The sequence below is a fragment of the Rutilus rutilus genome, assembly GCF_951802725.1.
Source record: "Rutilus rutilus genome assembly, chromosome: 25".
Taxonomy (NCBI): Eukaryota; Metazoa; Chordata; class Actinopteri; order Cypriniformes; family Leuciscidae; genus Rutilus; species Rutilus rutilus.
This window is the reverse complement of record NC_140229.1, coordinates 10,789,944-10,814,103: the sequence shown is the minus strand read 5'-3', so window position 1 is coordinate 10,814,103 and position 24,160 is coordinate 10,789,944. Positions and strand designations below refer to the sequence as shown.

Below are 24,160 nucleotides of genomic sequence, written 5' to 3'. Positions count from 1 at the left end.
TATAATTCTTTTTAGGCTGAAATCCAGGTCATATTTTGCCTCAAAATCTAAAATTAATAAAATATAGTTAAAATTTTAGAAATCGTTTTTTAGAATCATATTTAGAATCACATTTTTATAAACATTTTAACAATAAACAAAGTTAAAATATATATATTTTTATATTAAGAACATGTATATAGTGATATAATAAAGGCATTTAATTTATGCTGATTAAAAAAATAATAGAGTAAATAAAACAAAAAATAAATCATCTTTAAGAAAAATTGGAATGCCAAGAAATAAAAAGTCCAAAACACCTCAAAAATATTTTTAAAAGTATGAATACGACATGTCATTTTACACAAACAATATAAGCATTTTTATTGCATCTTAAATAAAACATTTTCATTTTATATTATATAATAATTCTTATTTGGGGGTGACATTGGACCTGTAATGTTTTTTTACACTTTAACACATTGCAATTGATGTGACTCAAAGAAGGGGGGAAAAAAAGTATTTAATAGTATCATCTTTTATTTGTTCAGATTTTAATTTAGATAAATATACAGTACACACTGTGAATATACTCCAGGTTGTTTTGAGCCTCCCTCCCTTTCAAACACAAACAAGCTTTAAAAATATGCTAGAGAAATAAACCAGTAAACAGATTTCTCTATTGCTCATATGAAACATAAAACATCAAAATAGGGACATTATTATTACAGCACAAAGCAAAGCATTAGATTTACATGGAACAGTCAAGGAACACTGTCTTCATTGTTTTAGACTTTGCAGAGACTATAAACATGCTGGAGGGGAAGCGGAAAAAAAAAAGAAGAAAAAAAGTATTTGTATAAAGCACTGACCTGTTGTTAATTCTTAAGCCAAAGATTAAACAGCAAAAGCAAGTACACTTTTCAACAACACATTCACACTTTCAACAGACTGTACTGAGTGAAAGCTGACCATGCAAAGAGCAACACTGTGACCTCAGATGAATATAAGTGCATCACTCCCCAGCTGTTCATGACGCCACCACATCTATTCACAACAGAAACGCTGTAATATCCAGCTGTCATCAATGTGTGTCTGAGCTCAAAACAAACCACACAAACACTCCAGCAGTTCTGACGCAAAATACCACCTGCGGGCTGAAAACACAGACATGGACCCACCTGAGACTTTGGTTTAAGTATGTAACTGCCTTTTATTTGGGCATCTTATAGGAGTTAACATGGATATATGGATATATATATATATATATATATATATATATATATATATATATATATATATATATATATATATATATATATATATATATATATATATATATATATATATATATATATATAAAATAAAAAAAACACCAAGCAAAAATGGGAATGTAGCATTAATAAGTTCACTAATGCTTGTAACTGAGCTGTGTAATAACTGCTTATTTGATATATATATATAAAAAAACAATCAAATTTAGAAAATTATTTGAACTTGTATCCATGTTCCCTTTTTGCAGACATTTAGTCAATGTAAACGTGTGTTGGGTATAGAAAGCTATGCTTAGTGGACTACACAGCTGAAGAGGGGTTAGCTACAAAACTCACTAATATATCTATAAAGCCACGTGAATCGGTAACAGAGCAGCATCTGTATTGACATTCTGACTTAATGTGCCAAAACATTTAAACTCAGTTATTGACTCAAACAAAAAAAAATAGGGCAACTGTTTGGCAACGCCCTATACATTTATGACAATAAGCAGCATTGCAAAAGTAAAGAAATGTAGTATACAACTTTAATATATGATTATCTAGTTATGCACACATAAATGTATACACCTTTATAACGGAATGTTACGCATTTCACAATGCAGAGAAAAAAAAAAAAAAACATCCTGAAAGTTGTGTTTCTCTTAAATAACATATACAGTAGCACATATATTCCTGTTCTATCTTAACATAAAGTAAGTGCACAGACATAACTGTAAGGAGCACATTCAGAGCCTGACGACTTCAGGACATTTTTGCAGCATTTGCTGCGGCGGATCACCTCTCTGTGGTCTCTCCAGACACAAAGCTCAGATCATCAGGGATCAGCTGCTCGCCTGAGAACGAAACACACACACACAGACAGGACGTCAGCAGACCACACACAGGTCGCTGGAACAAAAGTCACAATACTGGAATATTAGAATAAGCTGGTGCAGTCGGGCCCACACACAGAGATGAGCAGAGGCTAGCCTATTTTAAACTTTAACAAAGCACGTTATTACATTTATTCTACATACAGGCTGTGTGATTGAGTGTTTCCCTAATATAGAATAACACTCTACTAAAAGGGGAGATATACAGGCAAAAATCATGATTTTCTTGGATTTAACAATTTTGACTTTCTGCAAAAAAATTACCAAATTTTAGAACACATCAAAACTAATCCTCAAAATTAATAAACACTAAATATATATATTATTAATTAAATTAGAACTGGTTAGCTTCAACAGCCAAGTGAAGTGACATTGACATGTTTTTTGCTTCTTAAATTACACTTCTTGTAACTGTCAGATAGATTTCTGGAATTTGTTTTCAGCATCTAGGCTGTTTTCATGCCAAGAACAGGGTTAAATCAGTTTAGGTATAATAGACAAATTGACAGAATTTTCCAGCTTTCCGTGTTGTCACTGCTAATACAGTACCGTACAGTGCACATTTTCTGAAAGAGAAGAGAATCTCCAGATCAAAACAGGCAAAAAAGGAGCAGAAACAAGCGATAAAAGCATTGATTATGCATACTGTATTAATAAAAAAAACTAAAAAAAACGTTAAAAAACTCTTGAAAACCCACATTCAAGAGCTGAGTAAAAAGAATGCATTAAGCTAGAATCAAATGTTTTTGTTCTTTCTTTTGATATATATCATGTTCAGATATTCATACAACAAAATATTCATGGAAATCCAAAAAACGCTGGCGGGGAAAGAGTTAAAAGGAGATAGAGGAATGAACAAACAGGATAAATAATTGATATAAAGATAAAATCTATGAAACATTTAAGGTGCACTTGTGTATTGCTTTTGTTATAAATGAGCAATTTTTCGCTTCATTTTTAATGAGATTGAGCCTAATTTGCATATGTAAAAATGCCAAAGGTACATTTTCTATTTGATCTGAATTTAGAGAAGAAAAAAAAAGAAGAAGTATAAGCCTTTAGATCAAAAAGATCATGAAAAAACAAGTTCAGTCAAGTGTGATCAAACTTTTGAGTGGTAGCTGTGGCTGAGCTAGCAGTGTCAGTGAAGTGTGAGATATAAACCTGGGCAGGGCAGTGTTCTGGTGTCAAACGCACAGTCTCCAGCCTCCAGAGACACAACTTCATCCTCGTTCTCGTTCTCCGTGTCACAGTCCAGCTCGCTGTCACTGCTCATGCTCGGCAGAACGCGGTGAGGCTGTTTCTGGCTGAGGAGATCTGAGGACAGACGACCATGCGCTCATATGAACAGCACTGAGAACACGTGTTTTTCTGTATTAGTTCTGCTTCATTTCCTTTGCAATAAAGCATCAGATAAGGGAGTGTTACTCAAGAGCCTCCTGACGGTAACCTTGGGCCATTAGCAGTATGATGAACTGTCAAATCCTGAGAACACGTCTAATTTTATATGCAGTTGAAAGACAGCGCGTTCCTTCACCGTGTGTGCAATGACTCATTGATGCAACACAAATATAACATGCTGCAGTGTAATTATGGCCCATGTTTTTGAGAGCGGATGTCTCACCTTCATCAGGGCGTGAGGAGGAAGAGGACGATGGTTCAGCCAGTGACAGCAGTGACTGGATTTCACAGGCACTCTCTTGATCACAGTTCAGAGAGCTGTCTGTCAGCAGGCCAGGTCTGAGGGGTACAATATTATTAGCATGGTAAAAAAAACCACATTGTGTATCATGCTATTTTGTGTAAAACAAAAGAGAAAAACTAAAAAACTAAACCAATGCCCTAATTGAACTAAGGACTAATCCTGGCTTAATCTAAGCCATGTCTGTGGAACCAGGCTTATGTTGCTTAAACAAAAATTTGCCTGGTGAGAGCTATTGTATGACAAATATTTAACGTGAAACCAAACCAAAAAAACTAAAACAACTAAACAAATCAAACCCATAAACCAGCAAAACTTAACCAGAGTCATTTTACCTTAATATTCACTGTGGAGGGAAAAAAAACTATGCAAAAGTGCCCAATAAAGTCTCTTTCTTCGAGTTAATACAAAGACTGATTTATAGCATCAGAATAGAACTCAACAGATTATGATAATTCTATTGAATGTAACAAATTACGACAAATTAAAATCAGCGCACCTTTACTGAGGATCTCATCAGCATTTAAATGTCTATTCTAGGTATAAAAACGGCAACCTTCAATCAAGCCCAATTACTGGATTTGTTCATGAATAGAAACACACAATTACACAGCGATGGCTTGTTTTATGTGCATTACCCAGCGGCTGGAGTCCTGCGCTGTTTGGTGGCGGGTGCAGCCGCCCCGTTGAGAGCCGTGATGCTGAACAGGTCTGAAGCTGAAGCTCCGTACAGCAGCTCCTCGTGTTTGGAGCCAGAGGGCTTATCAGAGGAAGAGGAGCTGCTTCCCAGCGAGGGAGGAGAACTCTGCACACTGCGCGCTTTCAGGGAGCCTGCAAAACACAGATAAATGTCATTTCAGACCATTTGAATACGCCCTGAAATATCAGGGTTGAGTTTCCCAGAAGTCTGCTTTTCCCCAAATGCTGCTTTCCCCCAAATTAATCTTTTCAGATTATTCATAGCTTCTAGGGATGGGCAAAGCGACATATTTTCATAATCGACCAGCTTGAGCGCTATCTGAATGGCTAGTCTTAGGAAGCCCTGTAAAGTTAGGCTGGTTGGGTTAAAGGGTTAGTTCACAAAAAAAATATATATATTATCCCATAATTTACTCATCCTCAAGCCATCCTAGGTATATATGAGTTTTTCTTTCAGCCAAACACAATCAGACTTATATAAAAAAAATATCCTGGCTCTTCAAAGCTTTATAATTGGAGTGAATGGTACCTTAGATTTTGAAGCCCAAAAAAGCGCATCCATCCATCATAAAAGTAATCCATACAGCTCCAGATATCCATATTTATAATTTTATAAACTATAATCACTGGCTTCGGGTAACGGCCTTACGCAGGTCGAGTTCCGGTGGAAGAGTGACCTCTGACCCGACGCATGACGCATTGAAGAACGTGGAAGCTCCGGTCACGAGTTAGAAGTCTAAAATGAGAATTTGTAAAGATAAATGTTGGAGGAGCTTGAGTTTGTCGTCCCAGCCCTATTGGCTTGAACCGCGAGGGTTCAACCCTCTCCTAAGCTTACGCTACTCCTACATCCTACATCCTACGTCAGGTCAGAGGTCACTCTTCCACCGGAAGTAGTCTCACGTACGGCCGTTACCGGAAGCCAGTGATTCTAGTTTATAATGTTAACGCATCGGTTCGCTCCAGAAGGCCTTTATTAACCCCCTGGAGTCGTATGGATTACTTTTATGATGGATGGATGCAATTTTTTGGGCTTCAAAATCTAAAGTATCATTCACACCAATTATAAAGCCTGGATATTTTTTAATATAACTCTGAAAGAAGAAAGTCGTATACACCTAGGATGGCTTGAGGGCAAGTCAATTATGGAATAATTTTCATTTTTGGGTGAAATAAACCTTTAATTTGACATGGCCTCTCAGTAAAAAGCATTACTTGTGCAATATGCTGAAAATCAGCATGCAGTGTGCTTTTCTCACAAGATAAATGGCGGACAACTAGTCTACTAGTGTAAGTTGATTGTTTCTCATTTCATTTCAATAATTACGAGATGAACAGTGTAGTGTACAAACCATCTAAGGAGGAGGGTCCCTCTCTGGGACACAGAGCAGGTTCAGTAGGGGACTCTCGGCCTGCTCCTCTCAGCTCCTTCTCTCCAGCATCCACAGTCCGGCGCAGGGACAGTCCACCCAGCGCTCCCACACTCTCCTGCTTAGGAGAACCTGCCTTCTTCACCCCTAAAACAAAGACCCAAACAAAGCCAGGCTGAATCTACAACAATATACACTACCATTCAAAAGATTGCAGTCTGTAAAATGTTATTATATTTTTATCATAAAGGCTGCATTTATTTGATAAAAAAAAAAAAGAAAGAGATATTGTGAAATATTATTACTTTTTTAAAACTTTTTTCTTTGAATACATTTTAAAATGTCATTTATTCCTGTGATGCAAAGCTGAATTGTCAGCATCATTATTCCAGTCTTCAATGTCACATGATCCTTTAGAAATCATTCTAATATGCTGATATCTAATATCTTCTTCTCCTTTTGTACCGTAGTATCATTGAACCCGTCCTTCTGTACTGCGCCACCTGTTATTTCACTATGCTTTCTCTCACTAATAGGAACAAGCTTCTTAGAATCACTAAGACTTCTTCCAAAATAATTGGTCTTCCCACACCCAATTTGCCGGCTCTCATTGATGCTGCTACCATTCGCAGAGCAAATACCATCATACAAAATCCCAGCCACCCTCTTAACTCATGTTTCACCCTTCTTCCCTCAGGTCGCAGATACAGACAGCTGCCTCATAAAAAATCACGACTAGGGAAAAGTTTTGTAATTTCAGCAATAAGAGCGCTGAATTCACAGAAAGCCTAATTTACTCGTGTACAAAATTCTGTGTGTTGTACGTGTATGTTACGAGTGTTGAATGTTATTTTTGGTACAGACTGTGGAAACAAATTTCCTCTATTGAGGACAATAAAGAATGAATATGAATATGAATATGAATATTTGCTGCTCAAGAAAAATTTCTTTTTAAGTATTATAAATGTTGTAAATATCTGATTCGAATGAATATTTTTGTGGAAACCGGATTTCCGCATTCCTGAATAGAAAGACCAGCATTTATTTGGAATAGTATAGTATTTGGAATAATAATTTATTACTGTCTTTTGATCAGTTTAGTGCGTCCTTGCTAAATAAAAGTGTTAAAATAAATTAAAACTAATTAAAATATCTTACTGATCACAAACTTTCGAACAGTAGCGTAAATATGAACAAATGGCGTACAAAAAAAGTTCAAAATATCCTGTAGATGGTAATGTTTTTTTGAAAGTGATTTTGATACCTCTACATCAATACAAAATGAATACCTATATAATATATAATAAACAGCCTCAATTCTGACATTTCGTGCAGTGTAATATGCTACACTATCTAAAAATATTTTACACAGCATTTTGCAAATTATTTAACAATCATTACGCAGGCAGTTTTAGGAGCTCATAAAATTTTTAAAGACTACATGGAATATCTGTCCTTTTAAAAATTAATTTCACTTTTTTGTTTATAAAAGGCACCTAAATGACACAATTTCTCAAACAAATTTTTACCAAAAATGTATGAGGAGTAACTAGCTCACTGCTGATGGAACCGACAGCCTCATGGGCAGCACTCAGACAATTTGTGCTTCGGACGACCCGAATCAGAATTCCAGCACAGGGTCCTTTCCTGATCCCACCGTTCACTCTCCCAAAATGGCAAAAATAAACCTTTAAAAAAAATATGCTCAGTGCATACCACTGCGAGAGTGTCTTGATGAAATGGGCGCTTTGAAGAGCAGTTCACTGGGTTTGCGGCTGGGTCCCATCTCGGAGTCCATGGAGGGGCCCTGCTCGTGGACCGAGGCTTCCTGAGAGGAGACTCGACCGGCTCCACTGCGAGCTTCCAGCTGCCCTTTCACGTCTGACATCTTACTGCGCACTTCTGCCATCTGAGCCTTCAGTCTGATCAGGACCCCCGAGTCCGGGGCTGACCGACGCACCGCCTGAGGGCGACGCTCACGCTCTTTACGGGAGGGCACCGCAGCGGCTGTCAATCAAAAATGGTTAATGAGTCATGAATCATACCAACTTTAGATGCTACAGACACTTTAGAGTGTTATCAAGTTTATGTTGAATAATTAATAATTGTAATCTCCATTTTGATGACATCATTGACACCTTGGCTCTGGAGGAGAGAGGTAGGGGGGCGGGGCTGCATCCCCCACAGGGACTCCACATGACTGCGGTCCTTCAGGTCCAAGAGTTGGATGAGGATGACCGGGTCGATCTCCAGGAGGCTGGCTGAACTTGCACCTGCCCCACGCCTTGAGCCCCGGGCACAGGCACCCGAATCTCCTGACCAGCAGGGGGAGACAGTTAGTACAGAGAGGACTCAGCTTGTGTAAGGGTAGTACTATGCAGCTGTAGTCAGTGGGTTAGCATGTAAAGGTGGAAGCCAGTAGGGATATGAAAAGTACAGGAACAAAGTCTATCAAAGTTTTGAGAGAGTATTTGTACAGTAAAATAGGTTACATTGCAATTTGTAGCATATGGATCTAAGACAGGAAAAAAGATTCACAGACAGAAGTCCTTAACTTATCCCATTGTTTTAATTCAGTAAGTATAATACACTTTTCTTCTTTTTTTTACTGCTATTGGTATTGACTACTGAAATTATTATACAGATTAGTCAATAACCATGCTCATCTGGACTATACCAATGCTGATTTTATGTTAGTTTTTTTCAATCTGAATGCATTTTAAGTAAATATTGTCTAAAATAACTCAGGAATAATTGACAATTGAATGTTGAATTATTTTTCTTCATTTTTTTATTACGCACACCACAAGGTGGTAAACATAATGTAAATTATGTGTTATATAAGTATAATAAATTGTTTCTCAGCTACAGTGTTATTTTAGTTTTATTAATATACGTTTATAGTACTAATGAATATTTTAATGAATATTAGTATAATATTTTTATTAATACATTTATTTCAAGTTTTTAATTTTAGTTTCGTTCTTAGCACACACACACACACAAATTGTGCTTGTCATTTTTTATAGTTTCCATTTAGATTAAATGCATTTCCATTTCAGCTTTAGTTTTAGTTCATAATCTTAAAGTAATTTAAATATTACCTCGGCAATTACCTGGAGTTAAATAATAAAAGTTTTTCATTTAATATATTTATATTTTAGATTATTTGAGATTATTTTTTCAATTACCAGTTTTATTAGTTTTAGTTGAAGTCCCCATGAAATCAAATTTACAATTATTATTTTTAATGGAATATTGCATTGTTCATTATAAATGACTCATCCATGCACAAACTTTCATAAAAATAATTTCCCCCTCCCCTCCAGCAACCTGTCACTCGACAGACGACAGCAATCCAACGATCCAATCAATTTCCGATGGACAAAATCAACAAAAATGTTTTGTTTCTCGTTTGAGAGGCAGTTTCACACAACTTCAGTTTCATGCCGACTTTAACAATAACACTGCTCAGCTGTTTCAACACTAAAAACATTACAGTTCTAGTTAAAAGTTTTTTTAGGGGATTATTAAATGTCACTTCGATTTAGTGAACACTGACAGTCTTTCAGCAGAAGCTCTAACCGCGTTTTAAACTGCAGATTCTGCAGTAAATCCTCAAAGGCTGATATGGTAATTTGGCTCGGTTTCATGACTACAACTGATTAACAGCGTGTCGCAATCGATGACACTTCAAAGCCAAGTGTTTCAACACACCAGATTGCCATATGCATGACATTCGCTTTTCATTAGAGAAACAGCGTTATTAGTATCAGTGAGGGCGCTTGGATGGAGAAAATCTGGTTCACCTGTTGCCCCGGCAACATCATCAGGTAATTCACCTTCCTCAAGGTCTAGATTCCCACTGTACTCCACGTCATTCTCACCAGACCTACAACAGATGGAAACAGTTCACACTTGTATTATTTCTCTAGTACTAGTGGAATGTCAGCAGCAAGTAAACAAAACTACAATGCATAACCAGATCAGCTCTAATATTTGGTGTATGAGTGGAAATTATTAATTGGATCCCAACGGAGCTAAATGAGGCGTGGCCGGGCATTATGTCCCCAGCGTATCGCCACATGCTTTAAATTCATTTGCGTGGCTCCCCCTGTTAATAGTGAGAAGTGGTACGGTCTGAAATAAGCTTCTCCACAGGGGGTGTTGATAGCGTTCTGCTCCAAGCTTACTGCTGAATATGTATGTATATGTGGGTATGTGTGTGTGTCTGTGTGTAAGGTTAACACATGCACCATTGTCTCAGGCTCAACCGTGTGATGACTCAGTCCTCTCCAGCGGTTCTTTGCGCTGATCCACTACAGTATTTATAGAAGCTGAGATCCTCGACTCCACACGGATACACCGAACAAATGTTTGCTTGCCCTGCTAGTACCTGCACTGGCCCCACCAATAAAAATGATCTTTGTATATTGGATTTTTAACATTTTATTAAATATAGAATAAAAAAAAACTGATTCTGTGGGTTCCCTTTATATATTGAAAAAAAGCATGTATGTACATTGCAGGGATTGTGCGGCTTTAAATGAAAATAGCCATCCAATCGAGACTTCTCTGGTTTGCCTGAGTGACATCAGGATGCATGTGAAGCTCATGTGAAGCTCATGTGAAGAACACGACCAAAAAGCTTAAAAACATATACTGCAAGTAAAAAAAAAGAAGAAAAAAAAAAGAAGCTTTTTTGTGCTTTAACACACACTGATGGAAAATCAAATCAAATAAAAAATATGCAATCTCAAGCGGTCACAGAAAATGCATTTGATATGATAATAAAGTCCTAACCTTATATTCCCTCTCTCCCCTACTTTATCCTGAAGAAGTGGGCTTCTGATATTTGGGCAACGGTTAGTCCATGGGCACACACAAAACACTCGAGCAAATGGAGTCAAAGGTGTGAGAGAATGTGCGTGGGCCTGAGAACAAGAGTGCACGTTATGTGTGTGCTGTGCACGTCGGAAAAGAGATTCTGTGAGAACGAGCATTTGTAAGCAGGAGGTAGAGGCTCTGATGACTCATTCGTCTCATCTGGTTGGAGCAGTGTGTGCATTTGAGAGCTGTGTGAGCAGGCGGTAGCCGGCAGCATGAGCAGAAACATGTGAGGTTCTGACTCCAACACCTCACTACAGAAACACGAGCACTCTCACAGAGCCTACACAAGTCAAAGCTGCCAATAGTGCTCATTTTTTCAGATCGTGAAAGGACAGGATAGAAAGAACAGCTCTTCTCTGGTTGAACACAGTGCGCGAGGGGCTTCCTGTCATAGTTGTGGTAGCAGCCCTAATTAAACTGTGTTTTCCAGTCAGGGGGAGGATACAGCTGTTACCCTCTGGCACACAAAGCACCATCTCTTATGCAATAATTTTAGTACACTAGTATTTACCACACCATAAGGATGTGACCTAGCAAATGATGGGTACTGCCAGAAGGAAAAAAAAAGAAAAACGCTATTAGAGCTGATCACGATTTTGCCTGAAACACTTTCAATAGATCTACTTTATCGACATACGTACCACAGTGAAGCTTGTGACTTTCATCAAGTGCTGTTTTCCATCAATTACTATAAAATAAATATTTTAAAATAAAATAATTCGGTCTCTAAAACCTCATCGGATGAGGCATAAAGCTGTTAATAACAATAATATCACCTGATTTTACCTGGGTCAAAAGAAATAGTTCAGCCAAAAAAGAAACTCCTGTCATTATTTAATCACCCTCATGCTGTTTAAGTTTCTTTTCTTTCTTTTTTCACATAAAAATCTTCAAAAAGAATCTCCAAGCAGCATATTTCTATATAAAAGAAAATTAACGGAGACTGTCAAGTCCAAAAAAATTGTCCATATGACTTCCAATGCACTAGACTTCTGAAACCATACATTAGCTTTGAGCGAGTTAAAGAACGAAATACAATTTTGAAACAACATGTGAAGTAAATGCTGAGAGAATATTCCCATATTTTGGGTGAATTATGCCTCTAACATCCATTATAAAATCACTAACAGTCAAGTGGTTCTGCTTTAAAAGCACATTCTGAAATTTTTGTAAGGCTGTTTTTAAATCTTGTACATACATGGTCTCTTCGTCAATGTCATTCTCCTCCGTGTTACTGGTGGCTGTGGAGCTCCCAGAGGTGCTACTTCCATCCAGAGGATTGACATCTTCGTCTCCAGTTAGACAGTCCACCTCCAGATCCCCGTCAGACAACTCCTAACGTTGCATCAACACATCATCATCAAACTGATCCCAATGTGCGTAATATAACATTCTGTGCTCCAAGCACAGAAATCTGCAGGTTCACTACATTACATTAGTATGTAAGCTTGTTTTCTTTAGAGATCACAATGAGTGTACTCTGATGTGAATGTTAAATGCCTAAAAACACAGCCTACTTTCAGAGGATGATGATGTAAGAGATGTAATCAAAGATGTGGCTCTGATGAAATGATGGATAATATCTTACAGGAGTAAAAAAAAAAAAAGGTACTTTTCTAGTTCTCAAAGGGAAGATTTTTTTTTTTTACATTCGATTGCAAAAAAAAAAAAAAAAAAAGTAGCTACAGTATGAACGTCATCATGCTGCTCTTGCAGGCCTTACATTAGAGTCATCATGCTGGGTCTTCTCTTCATCCTCATCTTCCTTCGTCCCCACTGATGCTGCCTGACTCCCTTCCTCCAGCAAGGAGCTCTTCCCCTGACGAGAATCTCTCCCGGAGGAAGTTGTGGGACAGAGACGCCGATCAGGTGGAGACGAACTCCGTGACTTCTGCCGACGGAACAGTTCTATGGCCAACCTCTGAACAGAAATATACCAGAACATAAGCAACATACATCACATCTTAAAGGAATAATCCACCCAATTCTGTCATCATTTACTCAACCTAATCTTGTTACAAACTTGCAAGACTTCCTCTCTTCTGCGGAACACAAAATAAGGTATTTTGAATAATGTCGGAAGGAAAACAGTTTCAGCTGTCTTCCATAGCATGGACCAAGCATAGTATAGGAGCCATTCTCTTTCCAACATTATTCAAAATATCTTCTTTTGTGTTCCGCAGAAGAAAGTCATACAGGTTTGGAATTACATGAAGGTGAGTAAATGATGGCAGAATTTTGTTTATTTTTGGGTGGACTATCTATTTAGTTAAGCTTAAAAACATCAACAGGCATTACATGTTATATCATTAATAATATTACATGAAAAGTAAATGTATTCATAAATACATTGGCTTCAGTCTGTATAGAAGAAAGCAATGCAGTTTCTTCGAGCCAGATCCTAAGGAGGCTGTTTTCAGGGATACATAGAACTACACATAACTGCATCTTTAACACTCACCTCTTTTAGGTTGTTGATCTGCTGAATGTAACTGGACTGGGCCGACTCCAGCTGAGTTATATACCAATACTGATCTCTACACTTCTGAAAAAACGTAGGTGATCGCACTTGATACCTGTGACATTAATGGAAAAAGCAGAGCATGAGAAATGAACGAGACAGCATACACTGGATACACCCCCGTATCCGATACATTGAATGATTATCCTATAAGCAGAGACAATGGTTCACACAGGACGTGTTCTTAAATCCATTTGAGTTGGAAGGACGTCTTTAAGCATTTCAATGAGTCCCACCTTTTTTTCTGTATTTTTGGCATAAATGCAGCGTTTAAGACACTTTGTTTAATCAAAAGTTAAACTTAAAAAAAAAAAAAAAAAAACGTTTTTGTATTTTTGTAGCAAAATTTGAACACAATTATGCTTTCTGTGTCAAAAGGCTCTAATAACTAACACAAGTGCAAAGTAAATGACCTTCAATATGTATATTAAAGGGGTCATGAATTTCCTTGACCTTTTGACATATTGGTAATTTTACTATAAAAATATGCTGCAAGTTTCAGAACTCAAAACTTCCTTGTTAGTCCAAAAACAGCTTTTATTGAAACCAATCTCCCAAAATGATGTAATGCGCATAAATCTTTCACATGTGCCTTTCTGCAGTGTCGTTTCAACACTAATTTAATGTAATAAAATACAATACTACCTCAGAAATACATAAGGAATAAATATAAATAAAGATATTAATTACCAAACTGTTATTTGAGGTGTAGGTTTGTCTTCTGATTCGGGATCAGGAACATGTATGGCGAACATCGGAAGTTTTCAAAACGATGCCACACGTGTAGTAAATTATTTTGCAAAACTGTTACACTGTGTCCACACCGGACGTGACAAAGCGACCACTGCAAATCCAACTGTGTATCAGAAGTACCTCAGAAATAGAACGAGGCAGCAATTTACCCTCGGGAATTTGTCACATCGTGCCGCATCCAGTGTAGACAGCATCAGTGATTATAATAGGTTCTATTTACTTTTGTAGTGTTGCGTCGCTTGCGTCTGGTGTAGACACGGTGTTAACCAATCATAGCAGTGGCCGTTTACTTCCAAGTCTTGAATGCGGCACGCCTATCAAAACGGAGTGTTTCAAAGAGAGGGTCAAAAACAGGATAGAAAATTGCCTATTACTTCTAAATTAGGATGTTTTTTGATGCAAAAATCTTGCTAGCATCATAAGTGGACCTCAATGAACATTATCATTTTTTATTTAAAAATGCAGTTCATGACCCCTTTAATATTAAAGGAGCTATTAGAGCTATAAAAAGGTCTAATATAAATATTCAAGCTCGCACCTGAGCACAAGCGTGTCAGTCTGCATATTCAAGTATCCCTCACTGGCGAGAAGGTCCAACCTGAAGAACCTGTTATACCCCCAGCACTCGCCCACCTCAAAGTCCGATGCAAACTCTCGAATTATGTTTTTAGTGGGGTCACTGGAGGCCTGATGGACCATCTCCACCCTGTATTCATATCTAGAGGGAATGCAATGAGTTAGGCATGAAACAAGTTATTTGTGAGACTATGCAGCAAGATGAGAGGACAAGATCGGGGAGTGCGGCCTACTTGGACGTCTCAGGAAGCCCCGCAGACAACTCCAGAAAAACAGAGAGATAGTTTCCCCGAACAACTCCATTTCCATCCTGAACCACAAAAACAAAGTCTGTGAGAATAGGAAGAGTTTTTTTTTTTTTTTATCTGAATTTCAATTTGTCAAACGTACCGGATAAACCTTCAACCTCCAGCAAAGGCCTGATATCTGGAGCGGGGGGCTGTAGACGGGGTCGGCTCTCTGCCGCAGAGTACTTCAGGCAACAAGACAACACCAATTCAAGTCACGCAAGAGAACTAATGCACCACTTAAGAAATAAATTAATAAGAGAGATAAAGTGAGGGTCATTACCTGAAGTTTGCCAAAACAAAAGTGCTGGAGTCATAGGCAGGGACTAGCTCACTGAGAAGAAATGAGATATGACTGCATGCAATTTATATTGCAGAGGCAAAGTCTATTCAAGAAATGTTGACCACAAACTTTAATTCATTTATAATTTAAGGAGCATTATTTAAGTGAAGTAGCCTACCGTGTTGCCTACAAATTGACACCGTGATTGAACGGCTCTATTAGCCTAGAGAATGTTCATTATTCACAGTCTGTCACAGAGAGCACATAACTTCAAGCTCACGGAGATCTCATCTCTGCATGAAGTGGCAGTATAACAGGTACAGTATCTGATGTGCATACCTGGTGAAGTCTGGTGGGACAGGAGTGGTGACAAAAGACTGCATTGGTTTCCTGTGAACCTGCTGGAACATAAGCAGGATCTCCGGACTCTTGGAGATCAGCTCGCTCTTACTGCATGAACGCAGCTGTAGGGTGTAAACACACGTCACACTTTAATGCTATTTTTTCCATTACAAATTCATTCAATCAACATAATGTAAGTGAAAAGTTGAACTGAAACTTCAACATTCATTTTTAGAATGACTTAGTATTTTGTTCGTCCTACTTTTGTTGGTCAAATGTGCTTATTTGATTTAGTAATAGAGCATCTGAAATGTAATTCTAATTTAATTTTAGAAGATTAAAATAATATATTTTGTCTCAGACTCTTGGAGCACATTGCAAATTGTCTGTATTATTTTACTCGTACTCCACACACCTGATGTTCCACTTCCTGCAGCAGAGACTCCAGCAGTTCTGTTTCCTGTGTCAGAGAGGTCTTCTGTCCTGTGGGTGCAGCAACACTACATTAGACCAATATTACCTCAAAGATCAAGCTATATGAAAACGATGGCAGAAGAAAAGCATGCTTGTACCCATGAGCGTGATGAGTTTGTTCTTGAGCTGATTATCAAGTCGAGCAATCATCATTTCCACGGCGTTCCGGATTTCCCTCACCCTCTCATCCTTCGCCCCACGCACCGCCTCAACGTTCTTCTCCTGAAAAACAAAGAAAATGTGGTTAAATTAACACAGAATACTTCTGACCTTGTTTCTTTAACTTAGTTGTATTCACATTACTGGCCAACACACTGTCATTCAATATTTGGGGCTCAGTAAGATTTTTATTTTATTTGTTTGCAAGAAATAATACTTTTATTCAGAAAGGATCAATTAAATTGATCAAAAGGTATTAAAGTATTAAAATATTTAATATATATATATATATATTTAAAAAAATCTGTTTAAAATAAATGCTGTTCTTTTGTTCTTTCTATTCACCAAAGAACCCTAAAAAATGTATTACGGTTTCCACACTGATAATAATAACAAATGTTTCTTGGGCACCAAATCAGCATATTAGAATGACTTGTGAAGGATCATGTGACACTGATCCTTCACAGACTGAAGTAATAATGCTGAAAATTCAGCTTTGCCTTCAGCATTAATACTTCCACTTCTGGGAAGACTTTCCACTAGATGTCTTTTGTCCATGTAATGCATCTTGAATATCTTAATTTGCTGTGGATACATGTGCTGTGGCGCCCTCTATTGGACAATCACCTGACGTAGGATTCAAAAGTGAGCTATAATCAGTAACTGATGGATGTTTGTGGATTTCTTGGCATCCTGGAGTTCTACATTATGTAAAACGTCTTTATTATGTAACGCATTATGTAAAACGCCACTTATCAAACCAGGAATACATGTAATTAGATAACATTTGATTTGTCATTAGCAGTTCCATCTAAAAGGCATTTGAGGCTGGTAAACTAACATCCATTATGAATTGTCAACTCTAAACACATCTAAATGCTGCGAGTGGGCGTGAATGAGAAGCAATGGTGCTTACCACTTCTTGAACCAGACTAATGAGCTCCATCAGCCGGCGCCGCAGCTTAGCAACCTCCTCGTTCACCTTCGTCACATGCTGCTCGTAGATCTCGGCCAGGGGTTTGAACGTATGACCTCCATGCTGTGGAGAGGAGGAGACAGGGAAGTTCCTGTTTGAGACTAACTGACATCGTTAGGTGCAGTGTTATTCATTGATGATATGCTCCTATGTGTGACCAGGAGGAAATGACACCATTGATGTAATCCACCAGCCTGACTAATGCGTTTTGAAGACAGAAACACATACCATGCCTCCCCACAGAGCGCACTGGTGACAGATGCACTTCTTACAAGTCCAGCAGAACACGCTCAACTTTTCATGATGGTTCTCACACCTGTTAGGGTGAGAGAATGACGGAGTGAGGAGAGTATCACTGGCAGTCAGTATTAAAGTGTACACTAATTGATCACTTAGTTATTTGATAAAATGAGAGGAGACTCAGAAATGAAAAATCCAGTATACTCTCTGTGGCATATCTTTTTTTTCTATATAAAAAAAATTATATTATCATATTTTTGCTAATCAAATGCCTTTTATGTCTAGGTATTTAAATCCATGATTAAAAAAAGATCACATTTTAAAAGCTTTAATGTGTTTAAAGTGTGAAATAATTAAGAAAATCAATGCTTATATATACTTGTATACTTAAATCAAAATGTAATACTTGATAAAAAATGATCCAGCTCTCAGATTTAATAAAAAATATCTTAATTTGTGTTTCGAAGATGAACGAAAGTCTTGGGTGAGCAATTACTGATGTAATTTTCATTTTTGGGTGAACTAACCCTTTAAATTCAATATAAATGTTATACACACACAGACACTCAACAATGATTTATATATAGAACTATTAATTGTATAGACACTACTGTTCAAATGTTTGGGGCCCATATGATTTTTAATGTTTTTGAAAGTACTCTCTTATGCCACAGTTGCATTTATTTAATCAAAAGTACAGTGAATACAGTAACATTGTAAAATATAATATATGTGTATAAAATGTATCTTATCCCTGTAATGGTAAAGCTGAATTTTCAGCATAATTACTTCAGGCTTCACTGTCACATGATCATTCTATCATGCTGATTTGGTGCTCAAGAAAATGTTCTTATTATTATCAATGTTGAAAACAGAAATGCAGTATAATATTTTTATGGTGAAACGGTGATACATTTTTAGGAATCTTTGGTGAATAGAAAGTTCAGAAACAGCATTTATTTGAAATAGTAAAGACTTTTATAATGTTACAAAAAAAAAAAAAGGGCCAAAAGTGTCCATGTTCGAAAAACACCGCACTGCAGCAGTTAGAATTGCATAAATATTCAGTGCGAATAAGTGTATGGCTCACTTGTCTTTGTCGTTCTCCTCATGTTTTGTGAGGTTGCAGAGCTGCAGTGTGTCCAGTTGTTGAGTCACTTCCTCTGCCCAGCGACAGTTGACCAGTTCCCTCAGCTGAAGAGGAGCTCTGAATTCAACATTTAGAATTTGTATTAGCCAAAAGGACCATATATACATATTTATTATTATTATTCCCACTTTTTTAAACTAAGAGAGGACAGTGTTGCAAACTGGATTCAAGTTGGTTCTACCATACTGTCATCATTATTTTATTTTATTTTTTAAATCAACAAGAAACGAGTATCAGGGATGAATCTGTTCCAGCACTCCTGATAAAGGAGTTTTTGTGTTTCAGATTTAATTATAGAGCTCTAGCTTGAACACACTTCAAACTGCTTTGGCAATTATGTAAGTGTGTTTCTGTTGCCAAATATCAGGTGGCTCTGGTCCAGTTTTCTAAAGTTTTTTTGGATGTGGTTTCTTTAATGTAACTAATCAATGCTTCCCTGAAATGAACTCTAACAATAGAAAAATCAATACTTAATCCTCTAGATTTACTCCAAAGACTGTCAGAGCACAAAGAATCATTTGAAGTTGAACCTCAGAACTTACCGACAGTGGGGACACTGAGCTCTCTGTTCTGTCAGCCATCGCTGCCAGGAAGAGAAACAAAAAGAACAAAATGTACTCATTTAAAAATGCTAGCTTGGCTTATCCTCTGAATCAGTAAAAGGTCAATTATTAAAATACATTTTAAGAGTTGTATTAGTGGGACTCAACATGCACATGGAAAGCATCTAAAAAGCATTTATACTGCTCATTACACAAAGGGTTTTAGCAAAAACAACTATAATCTTTTAGATATGGGGCCTTGCATAAACTTAGCCACTATGTTATGACTGTGTCTTAAGAACTAGTCTGACCAACTAGCAGTTAGACAAGAGGAATTAAATGTTACTTTTCCTTTTCAAAGTAGACCAAACAGCCTTTTTATGGAACTGATTTTGACCAGTCTTGAGGGGAAAAAAACGTTTAAGAACTTTACGTTTTAAGACTAGTCTATACAGTTTATGCAACCGGCCACATACCCGCAGTTAAAGTTGAAGTGTGTATTATTTTCAAAAAATACTTTATAAATGTTTTTATGTTATATGAATATACTCATATCCTGAAAATAAAGAGAGCACAGGGAGTGTTGATTCATTACACAGGGCTCTGGTACACTGTGAGCTCCTCTTGGCTGTGTGTTAATGAGTGTGTACGTGTTTGCTCACCCGTATGCAGCTGAAACAGCAGAGTTTGGAACAATGAGGGCAGAGACGGGCATCGCGCAGCTTTTCCATGCAAATGAAGCAGCGGAAGACTTCCGCAATACTCTGAAGAGGGACGCAGGAGAAGAGGCAATTCAGACAAACTTATGCCTGCTTTTGGCAATCCTATATGATCATTACAAATCACACTGTACAACATGGATCTAATAAACTTGGGTATGACGTATGTAGACTGTACGATGATGACACCTATTGAATCGTAGGCTGTGACGTAAGTTGGTATAGAAGAATAACACGTCATCAGCATGCGCTAGTGGTAAACAAATAGAGCAAGATGAATCGCACTTTGGGAATTGTAGTTTTTATGTGCGCTAATAAAAAAAAAAGAGGAGGAAGCGAAAGAGGAGAATATGGACATGGTCATGGCTAGGGAAAAGAGGCCATCTTGGCATGCCAGTTTTGCAAATGGAGGTAAGTAGCTTTAAGTTTTAGCGCCATGTCGCGTTGATCAATACGACATTTCATGTAATTTTATTGGCTAGTTAGTAGACGTAGGTTGTTGCAGCAAACACACTGTGAGATGATCACGCTTAATTTCTGACACGGTCAGAAAATGATCGCAGGCTATCTTTGGTTGTAAGACCGTGACAACAGCCGTCTTTGAACCTCTCTCACTGTACGACGTAGGACCACCGTTTAGCCACGACCAATGAAATCGCCACAATTGGTCATAGTCTGGGACAGCCCAAAATCTTACAATGTGTACTGGGCATTAAGAGGGATAGTGTTCTGTCAACTTTTAAACAACATGTAATGAGCTTCTTGTTAGTTGATACATGAACGCATGACTTTATTAGCGTAACGCTAACAATATATTTACCACAATATACTTAGTTTATGTTCTTAATGGAACAGTTTGCCAGAAATAAATATTCTGTCTTTATTTACTCATCCTCACATAGTTTCTTTTCTTTGGTGTGCTTCCAACTTAACCGACAAATCTTATAGATCACTTTTATTACACACACACAAAAAAAAATTTATTCGTTGCTTCTCACAACCTAACTATAATTGGGTCACTGACGAATAAGGTTTTTAAAAGTGTAAAAAAAAATAGAATGGAGATATAACTATATTTGAAACCATTTTTTAGTTTACCTAGGTGTTAACAATAAGATTTTGTGGTTTGTACAATCAATTAACACTGTTTTTTGTCATTTTTTACAAGATGGAAAAAATTTGTCACCAAAAAAGTCATTCGGTTTACCCACTAATTTGAAAGTTAAAAACTGATTTGACATTGATGTTGAGATTATAGTATATAGTGTGTACCACAGAAGAAATATTAAATAAAATTATCACTGATCTCATAAATGTAAATCATTTATTGGACTACTCTAAACACTCCAACATATTCAGGTAAAACATTGCACAGGGAAAGGAGAAAAGGGGAAATGTAAAAAAAAGAGCCTTATCTGCTTTATATTTGTATTATTGTAGTTCCTTTAGTTATTAAAAACAATATTAATCCATTTAAATATTTACTATATTTACCGAATGACCTTTCGACACTTCAAAATCTTTAAAATACCTTTATATGTAGTATGATATAATTAAAACCTTTTGGATTCAGTAAAAGAGATCAAGTTGTACTACCTTACATACTTTGGATGTTATATATTTGTTTTTTTATTATTATTAAGGCCTTTGGACAAAAAAATGACCCGTCACGTCATTGACCCAATTATATCTGATAAAATAGTACGATCTTCAAGTCAAGTCTCCTTTATTTATATAAAGCATCAAAAGCAGCTTTACAGTGATAACAGGAAAATAATTCAATGATGCAAACAGAGTTTTTCTCTAAAAGAAAATAGTGGTCAGCTGAAGTCAGTTCAGTGATGTAACCGTCCAGCTCAGTTCAGTTCTCCTCCAATAGTGTAAGTGCAGTCAAATCACTAATATTGCTGAATATTGGGTGGTGTGGCGCAATGGATAAGACACATGCCTTTGGTGTGAGAGACCCGGGTTCGAATCCACTGTGAGACACCAATGTGTCCCTGAGCAAGACACTTAACCCCTAGTTGCTCCAGAGGCGTGCGACCTCTGACATATATAGCAATTGTAAGTCGCTTTGGATAAAAGCGTCAGCTAAATGAATAAATGTATGTATGTATGTATGAATATTACATGTCCTCAACTAAGCAAGCAAGAGGCGACAGTAGCAAGAAACCCAAACTCCATCAGGTAACAGAATGGAGCTCAGTCAGGGGGCCAGTTCTCCTCTGGCCAACGAACAAACTCGGTGTGATTATGATTCAGGCTGCATCACAAGTCAGAAATCAGATTGTGGATCCAGTTCTTTTTGCTTGAAGATCGGCAGATTGATCACGCCAGTATGGAAAATGATCATGATCATCTTCTGCCTAAAATGCTATGAACAGCAGCTACGCTAATTCTTCTTCTACCTCTAGACTTCAGATGACAGCAATTGTGGATTGATATACAAAACTATCAAATATTACCCTTAATTGTAATATTATCCTTATATTGTTGTAATCATTACTATCAAAAGTTATAATTGCAGCGTCTACATAACTGAATATACGACGTTAACTTATTATATTATAGCTGTGCATTACTGCCATATGGACATTACTTTCATACACTCATCTCTGGCTGATACAAAATACTTCCTAAATTGTAACATTGAATCAAGCATTTTTTGTAAAGCTGCTTTGAAACAATATCCACTACGAAAATTGCTATACAAATAAACTTGAATTGAATTGAATTTGGGAGTTCTTAGTCAGTTTTGTAATTTTGACAAAAGTGTTCAGAATATTCCTTCATTGTTCCAATGAAGAAGGAAAGTTGTTCACATTGGACATAAGGGTGAGTAAATAGTGACAGACTTTTCCTGTTTCGGTAAAGGTTAAATTTAATGTTCCAGGTCAAGTTTTTGTCTCTGATAAAACATTTTTAAAACTTGGTACCTGTTAGTATAAAACACACACACACAGTAAACATACCTCAACACTCTGCTCATCCATCTCTGCCAGTTTGACTTCTGCCAGCCAAATATATCTGACAGGAGAATCCTGGTGCTTTCACTGAGGTAAAAACAGACAGCAGAGCCCATTTAGATGCTCACATTTCATTACTGAAGACTATAGCATCATGCACACAGTCTGCTAGTCAAATAAAAAGACAGTCTTCAGAATTTTCCCAGATTACTATAAATATGTCTGGCAACGCAGAGCTGATGTGACAAGTGGCAGAAGACATGCTTTACTGTATGATCTTTACTGTATGACCGCAGATGGCCAAAACACATTATGAAATAAACACAGAACATTGAATGAACTGCCAAAATGCTGCAGGAAACATCTGCCAACATCAACTGGAGGCCTTTATGATGTTATAAAAGAACATATCCGCATCAAATACAAGCTTTAAAAATCAAATAACCCATAGACGGTCGGTATCACGACCAGCTCAACTAATAACAAACGCTGTCATCTATTAAATATATCTGCATAATAATAATAACTGAGATAATTATGGAGCACATTCACCAATAATAATAATAATAATAATAATAATCTTCATGCGCGAGCATAAAACTCAATACCAATGCAGAGAGGACAAGAAACGATTGATAACCTGTTCAAATAAAATATTAGCGCAAATACTCAATACATTCTAGCAGGTGATGTAGCACAGGTTAGCATATTAGCAAGTTAGCTAGAAGGGTTGCTCAAAACTCTGTTAACCATGTAGAAAAACCTCGCATCCATCAAAATGCAATTACCTTTTAATGTTGCACTCAGATCCGTCAATCCGACTGTCTACATCAAACGCTATTAATTTAGTGTTTTATGAACAGGTATTGCAGCATCAGACTGCTTGTTTATGGACTAGCAGCAAGCAGCGAAAGCGCCTATATGTCAACGTCAGTCACCATGGGAGACCGTGTCAGTCACCATGGGAGACCGTATCCACCAATCGTATTCACTGTTGGTAGCCGATGATATTAGCATTAACCAATTACAAACTAGCATATGGAGTGGGCGGAGTATTTGGAGAATTTGCACGCCCACTCAAAAGCGCCAACATCAAATATTTTATTCATGACTATTCAGTTTTGCCTGTGTCCTTTTAACCGTTTTTGTAACTAAATACGTAACTGATGTATCACATTTAGAAACTTATATCAAATCGATGCCCGCATGTACTTGTTTTCTAGCGTAACAGTAAAAGTTGAAGCAGGTCAAACTAATAAAGTTTAGGTGTTATGCCATAAATGGCCTTTTTTTGTGTGTCAAATTATACTAATAACTCATACAACACATGTTATATCAATGCTTAAAATAACCAAACACAAACTGTTACATATTGACTGAATA

General features: G+C 37.1%; 1 protein-coding gene across 2 annotated transcripts; it reads right to left on the bottom strand.

Annotated features, from left to right (window-relative positions):
• Nucleotides 1–1,760: 1,760 nt before the first annotated feature.
• On the bottom strand, nucleotides 1,761–23,731 carry trim37 (tripartite motif containing 37). Of its 2 annotated transcripts, none has more exons than XM_084399844.1 (25): nucleotides 23,566–23,731; nucleotides 22,784–22,864; nucleotides 19,755–19,856; nucleotides 19,093–19,133; nucleotides 18,491–18,607; nucleotides 17,389–17,476; nucleotides 17,101–17,223; nucleotides 16,124–16,247; nucleotides 15,967–16,034; nucleotides 15,549–15,673; nucleotides 15,210–15,260; nucleotides 15,030–15,111; nucleotides 14,873–14,949; nucleotides 14,602–14,781; nucleotides 13,251–13,365; nucleotides 12,513–12,710; nucleotides 11,988–12,124; nucleotides 9,709–9,791; nucleotides 8,038–8,214; nucleotides 7,616–7,906; nucleotides 5,882–6,046; nucleotides 4,469–4,661; nucleotides 3,753–3,868; nucleotides 3,293–3,445; nucleotides 1,761–2,089 (listed from the first exon to the last, which is right to left on the bottom strand). In XM_084399844.1, the coding sequence occupies exons 2-25, from the start codon at nucleotides 22,802–22,804 to the stop codon at nucleotides 2,031–2,033; spliced, it is 2,886 nt and encodes a 961-aa protein (XP_084255970.1). In that variant the 5' UTR covers nucleotides 22,805–22,864; nucleotides 23,566–23,731; the 3' UTR covers nucleotides 1,761–2,030. The 2 variants fall into 2 exon arrangements, with proteins under 2 accessions (XP_084255970.1, XP_084255971.1); XM_084399845.1 differs by having other exon boundaries at nucleotides 1,890–2,089; nucleotides 3,326–3,445; nucleotides 23,566–23,696.
• Between the last annotated feature and the right edge of the window lie 429 nt (nucleotides 23,732–24,160).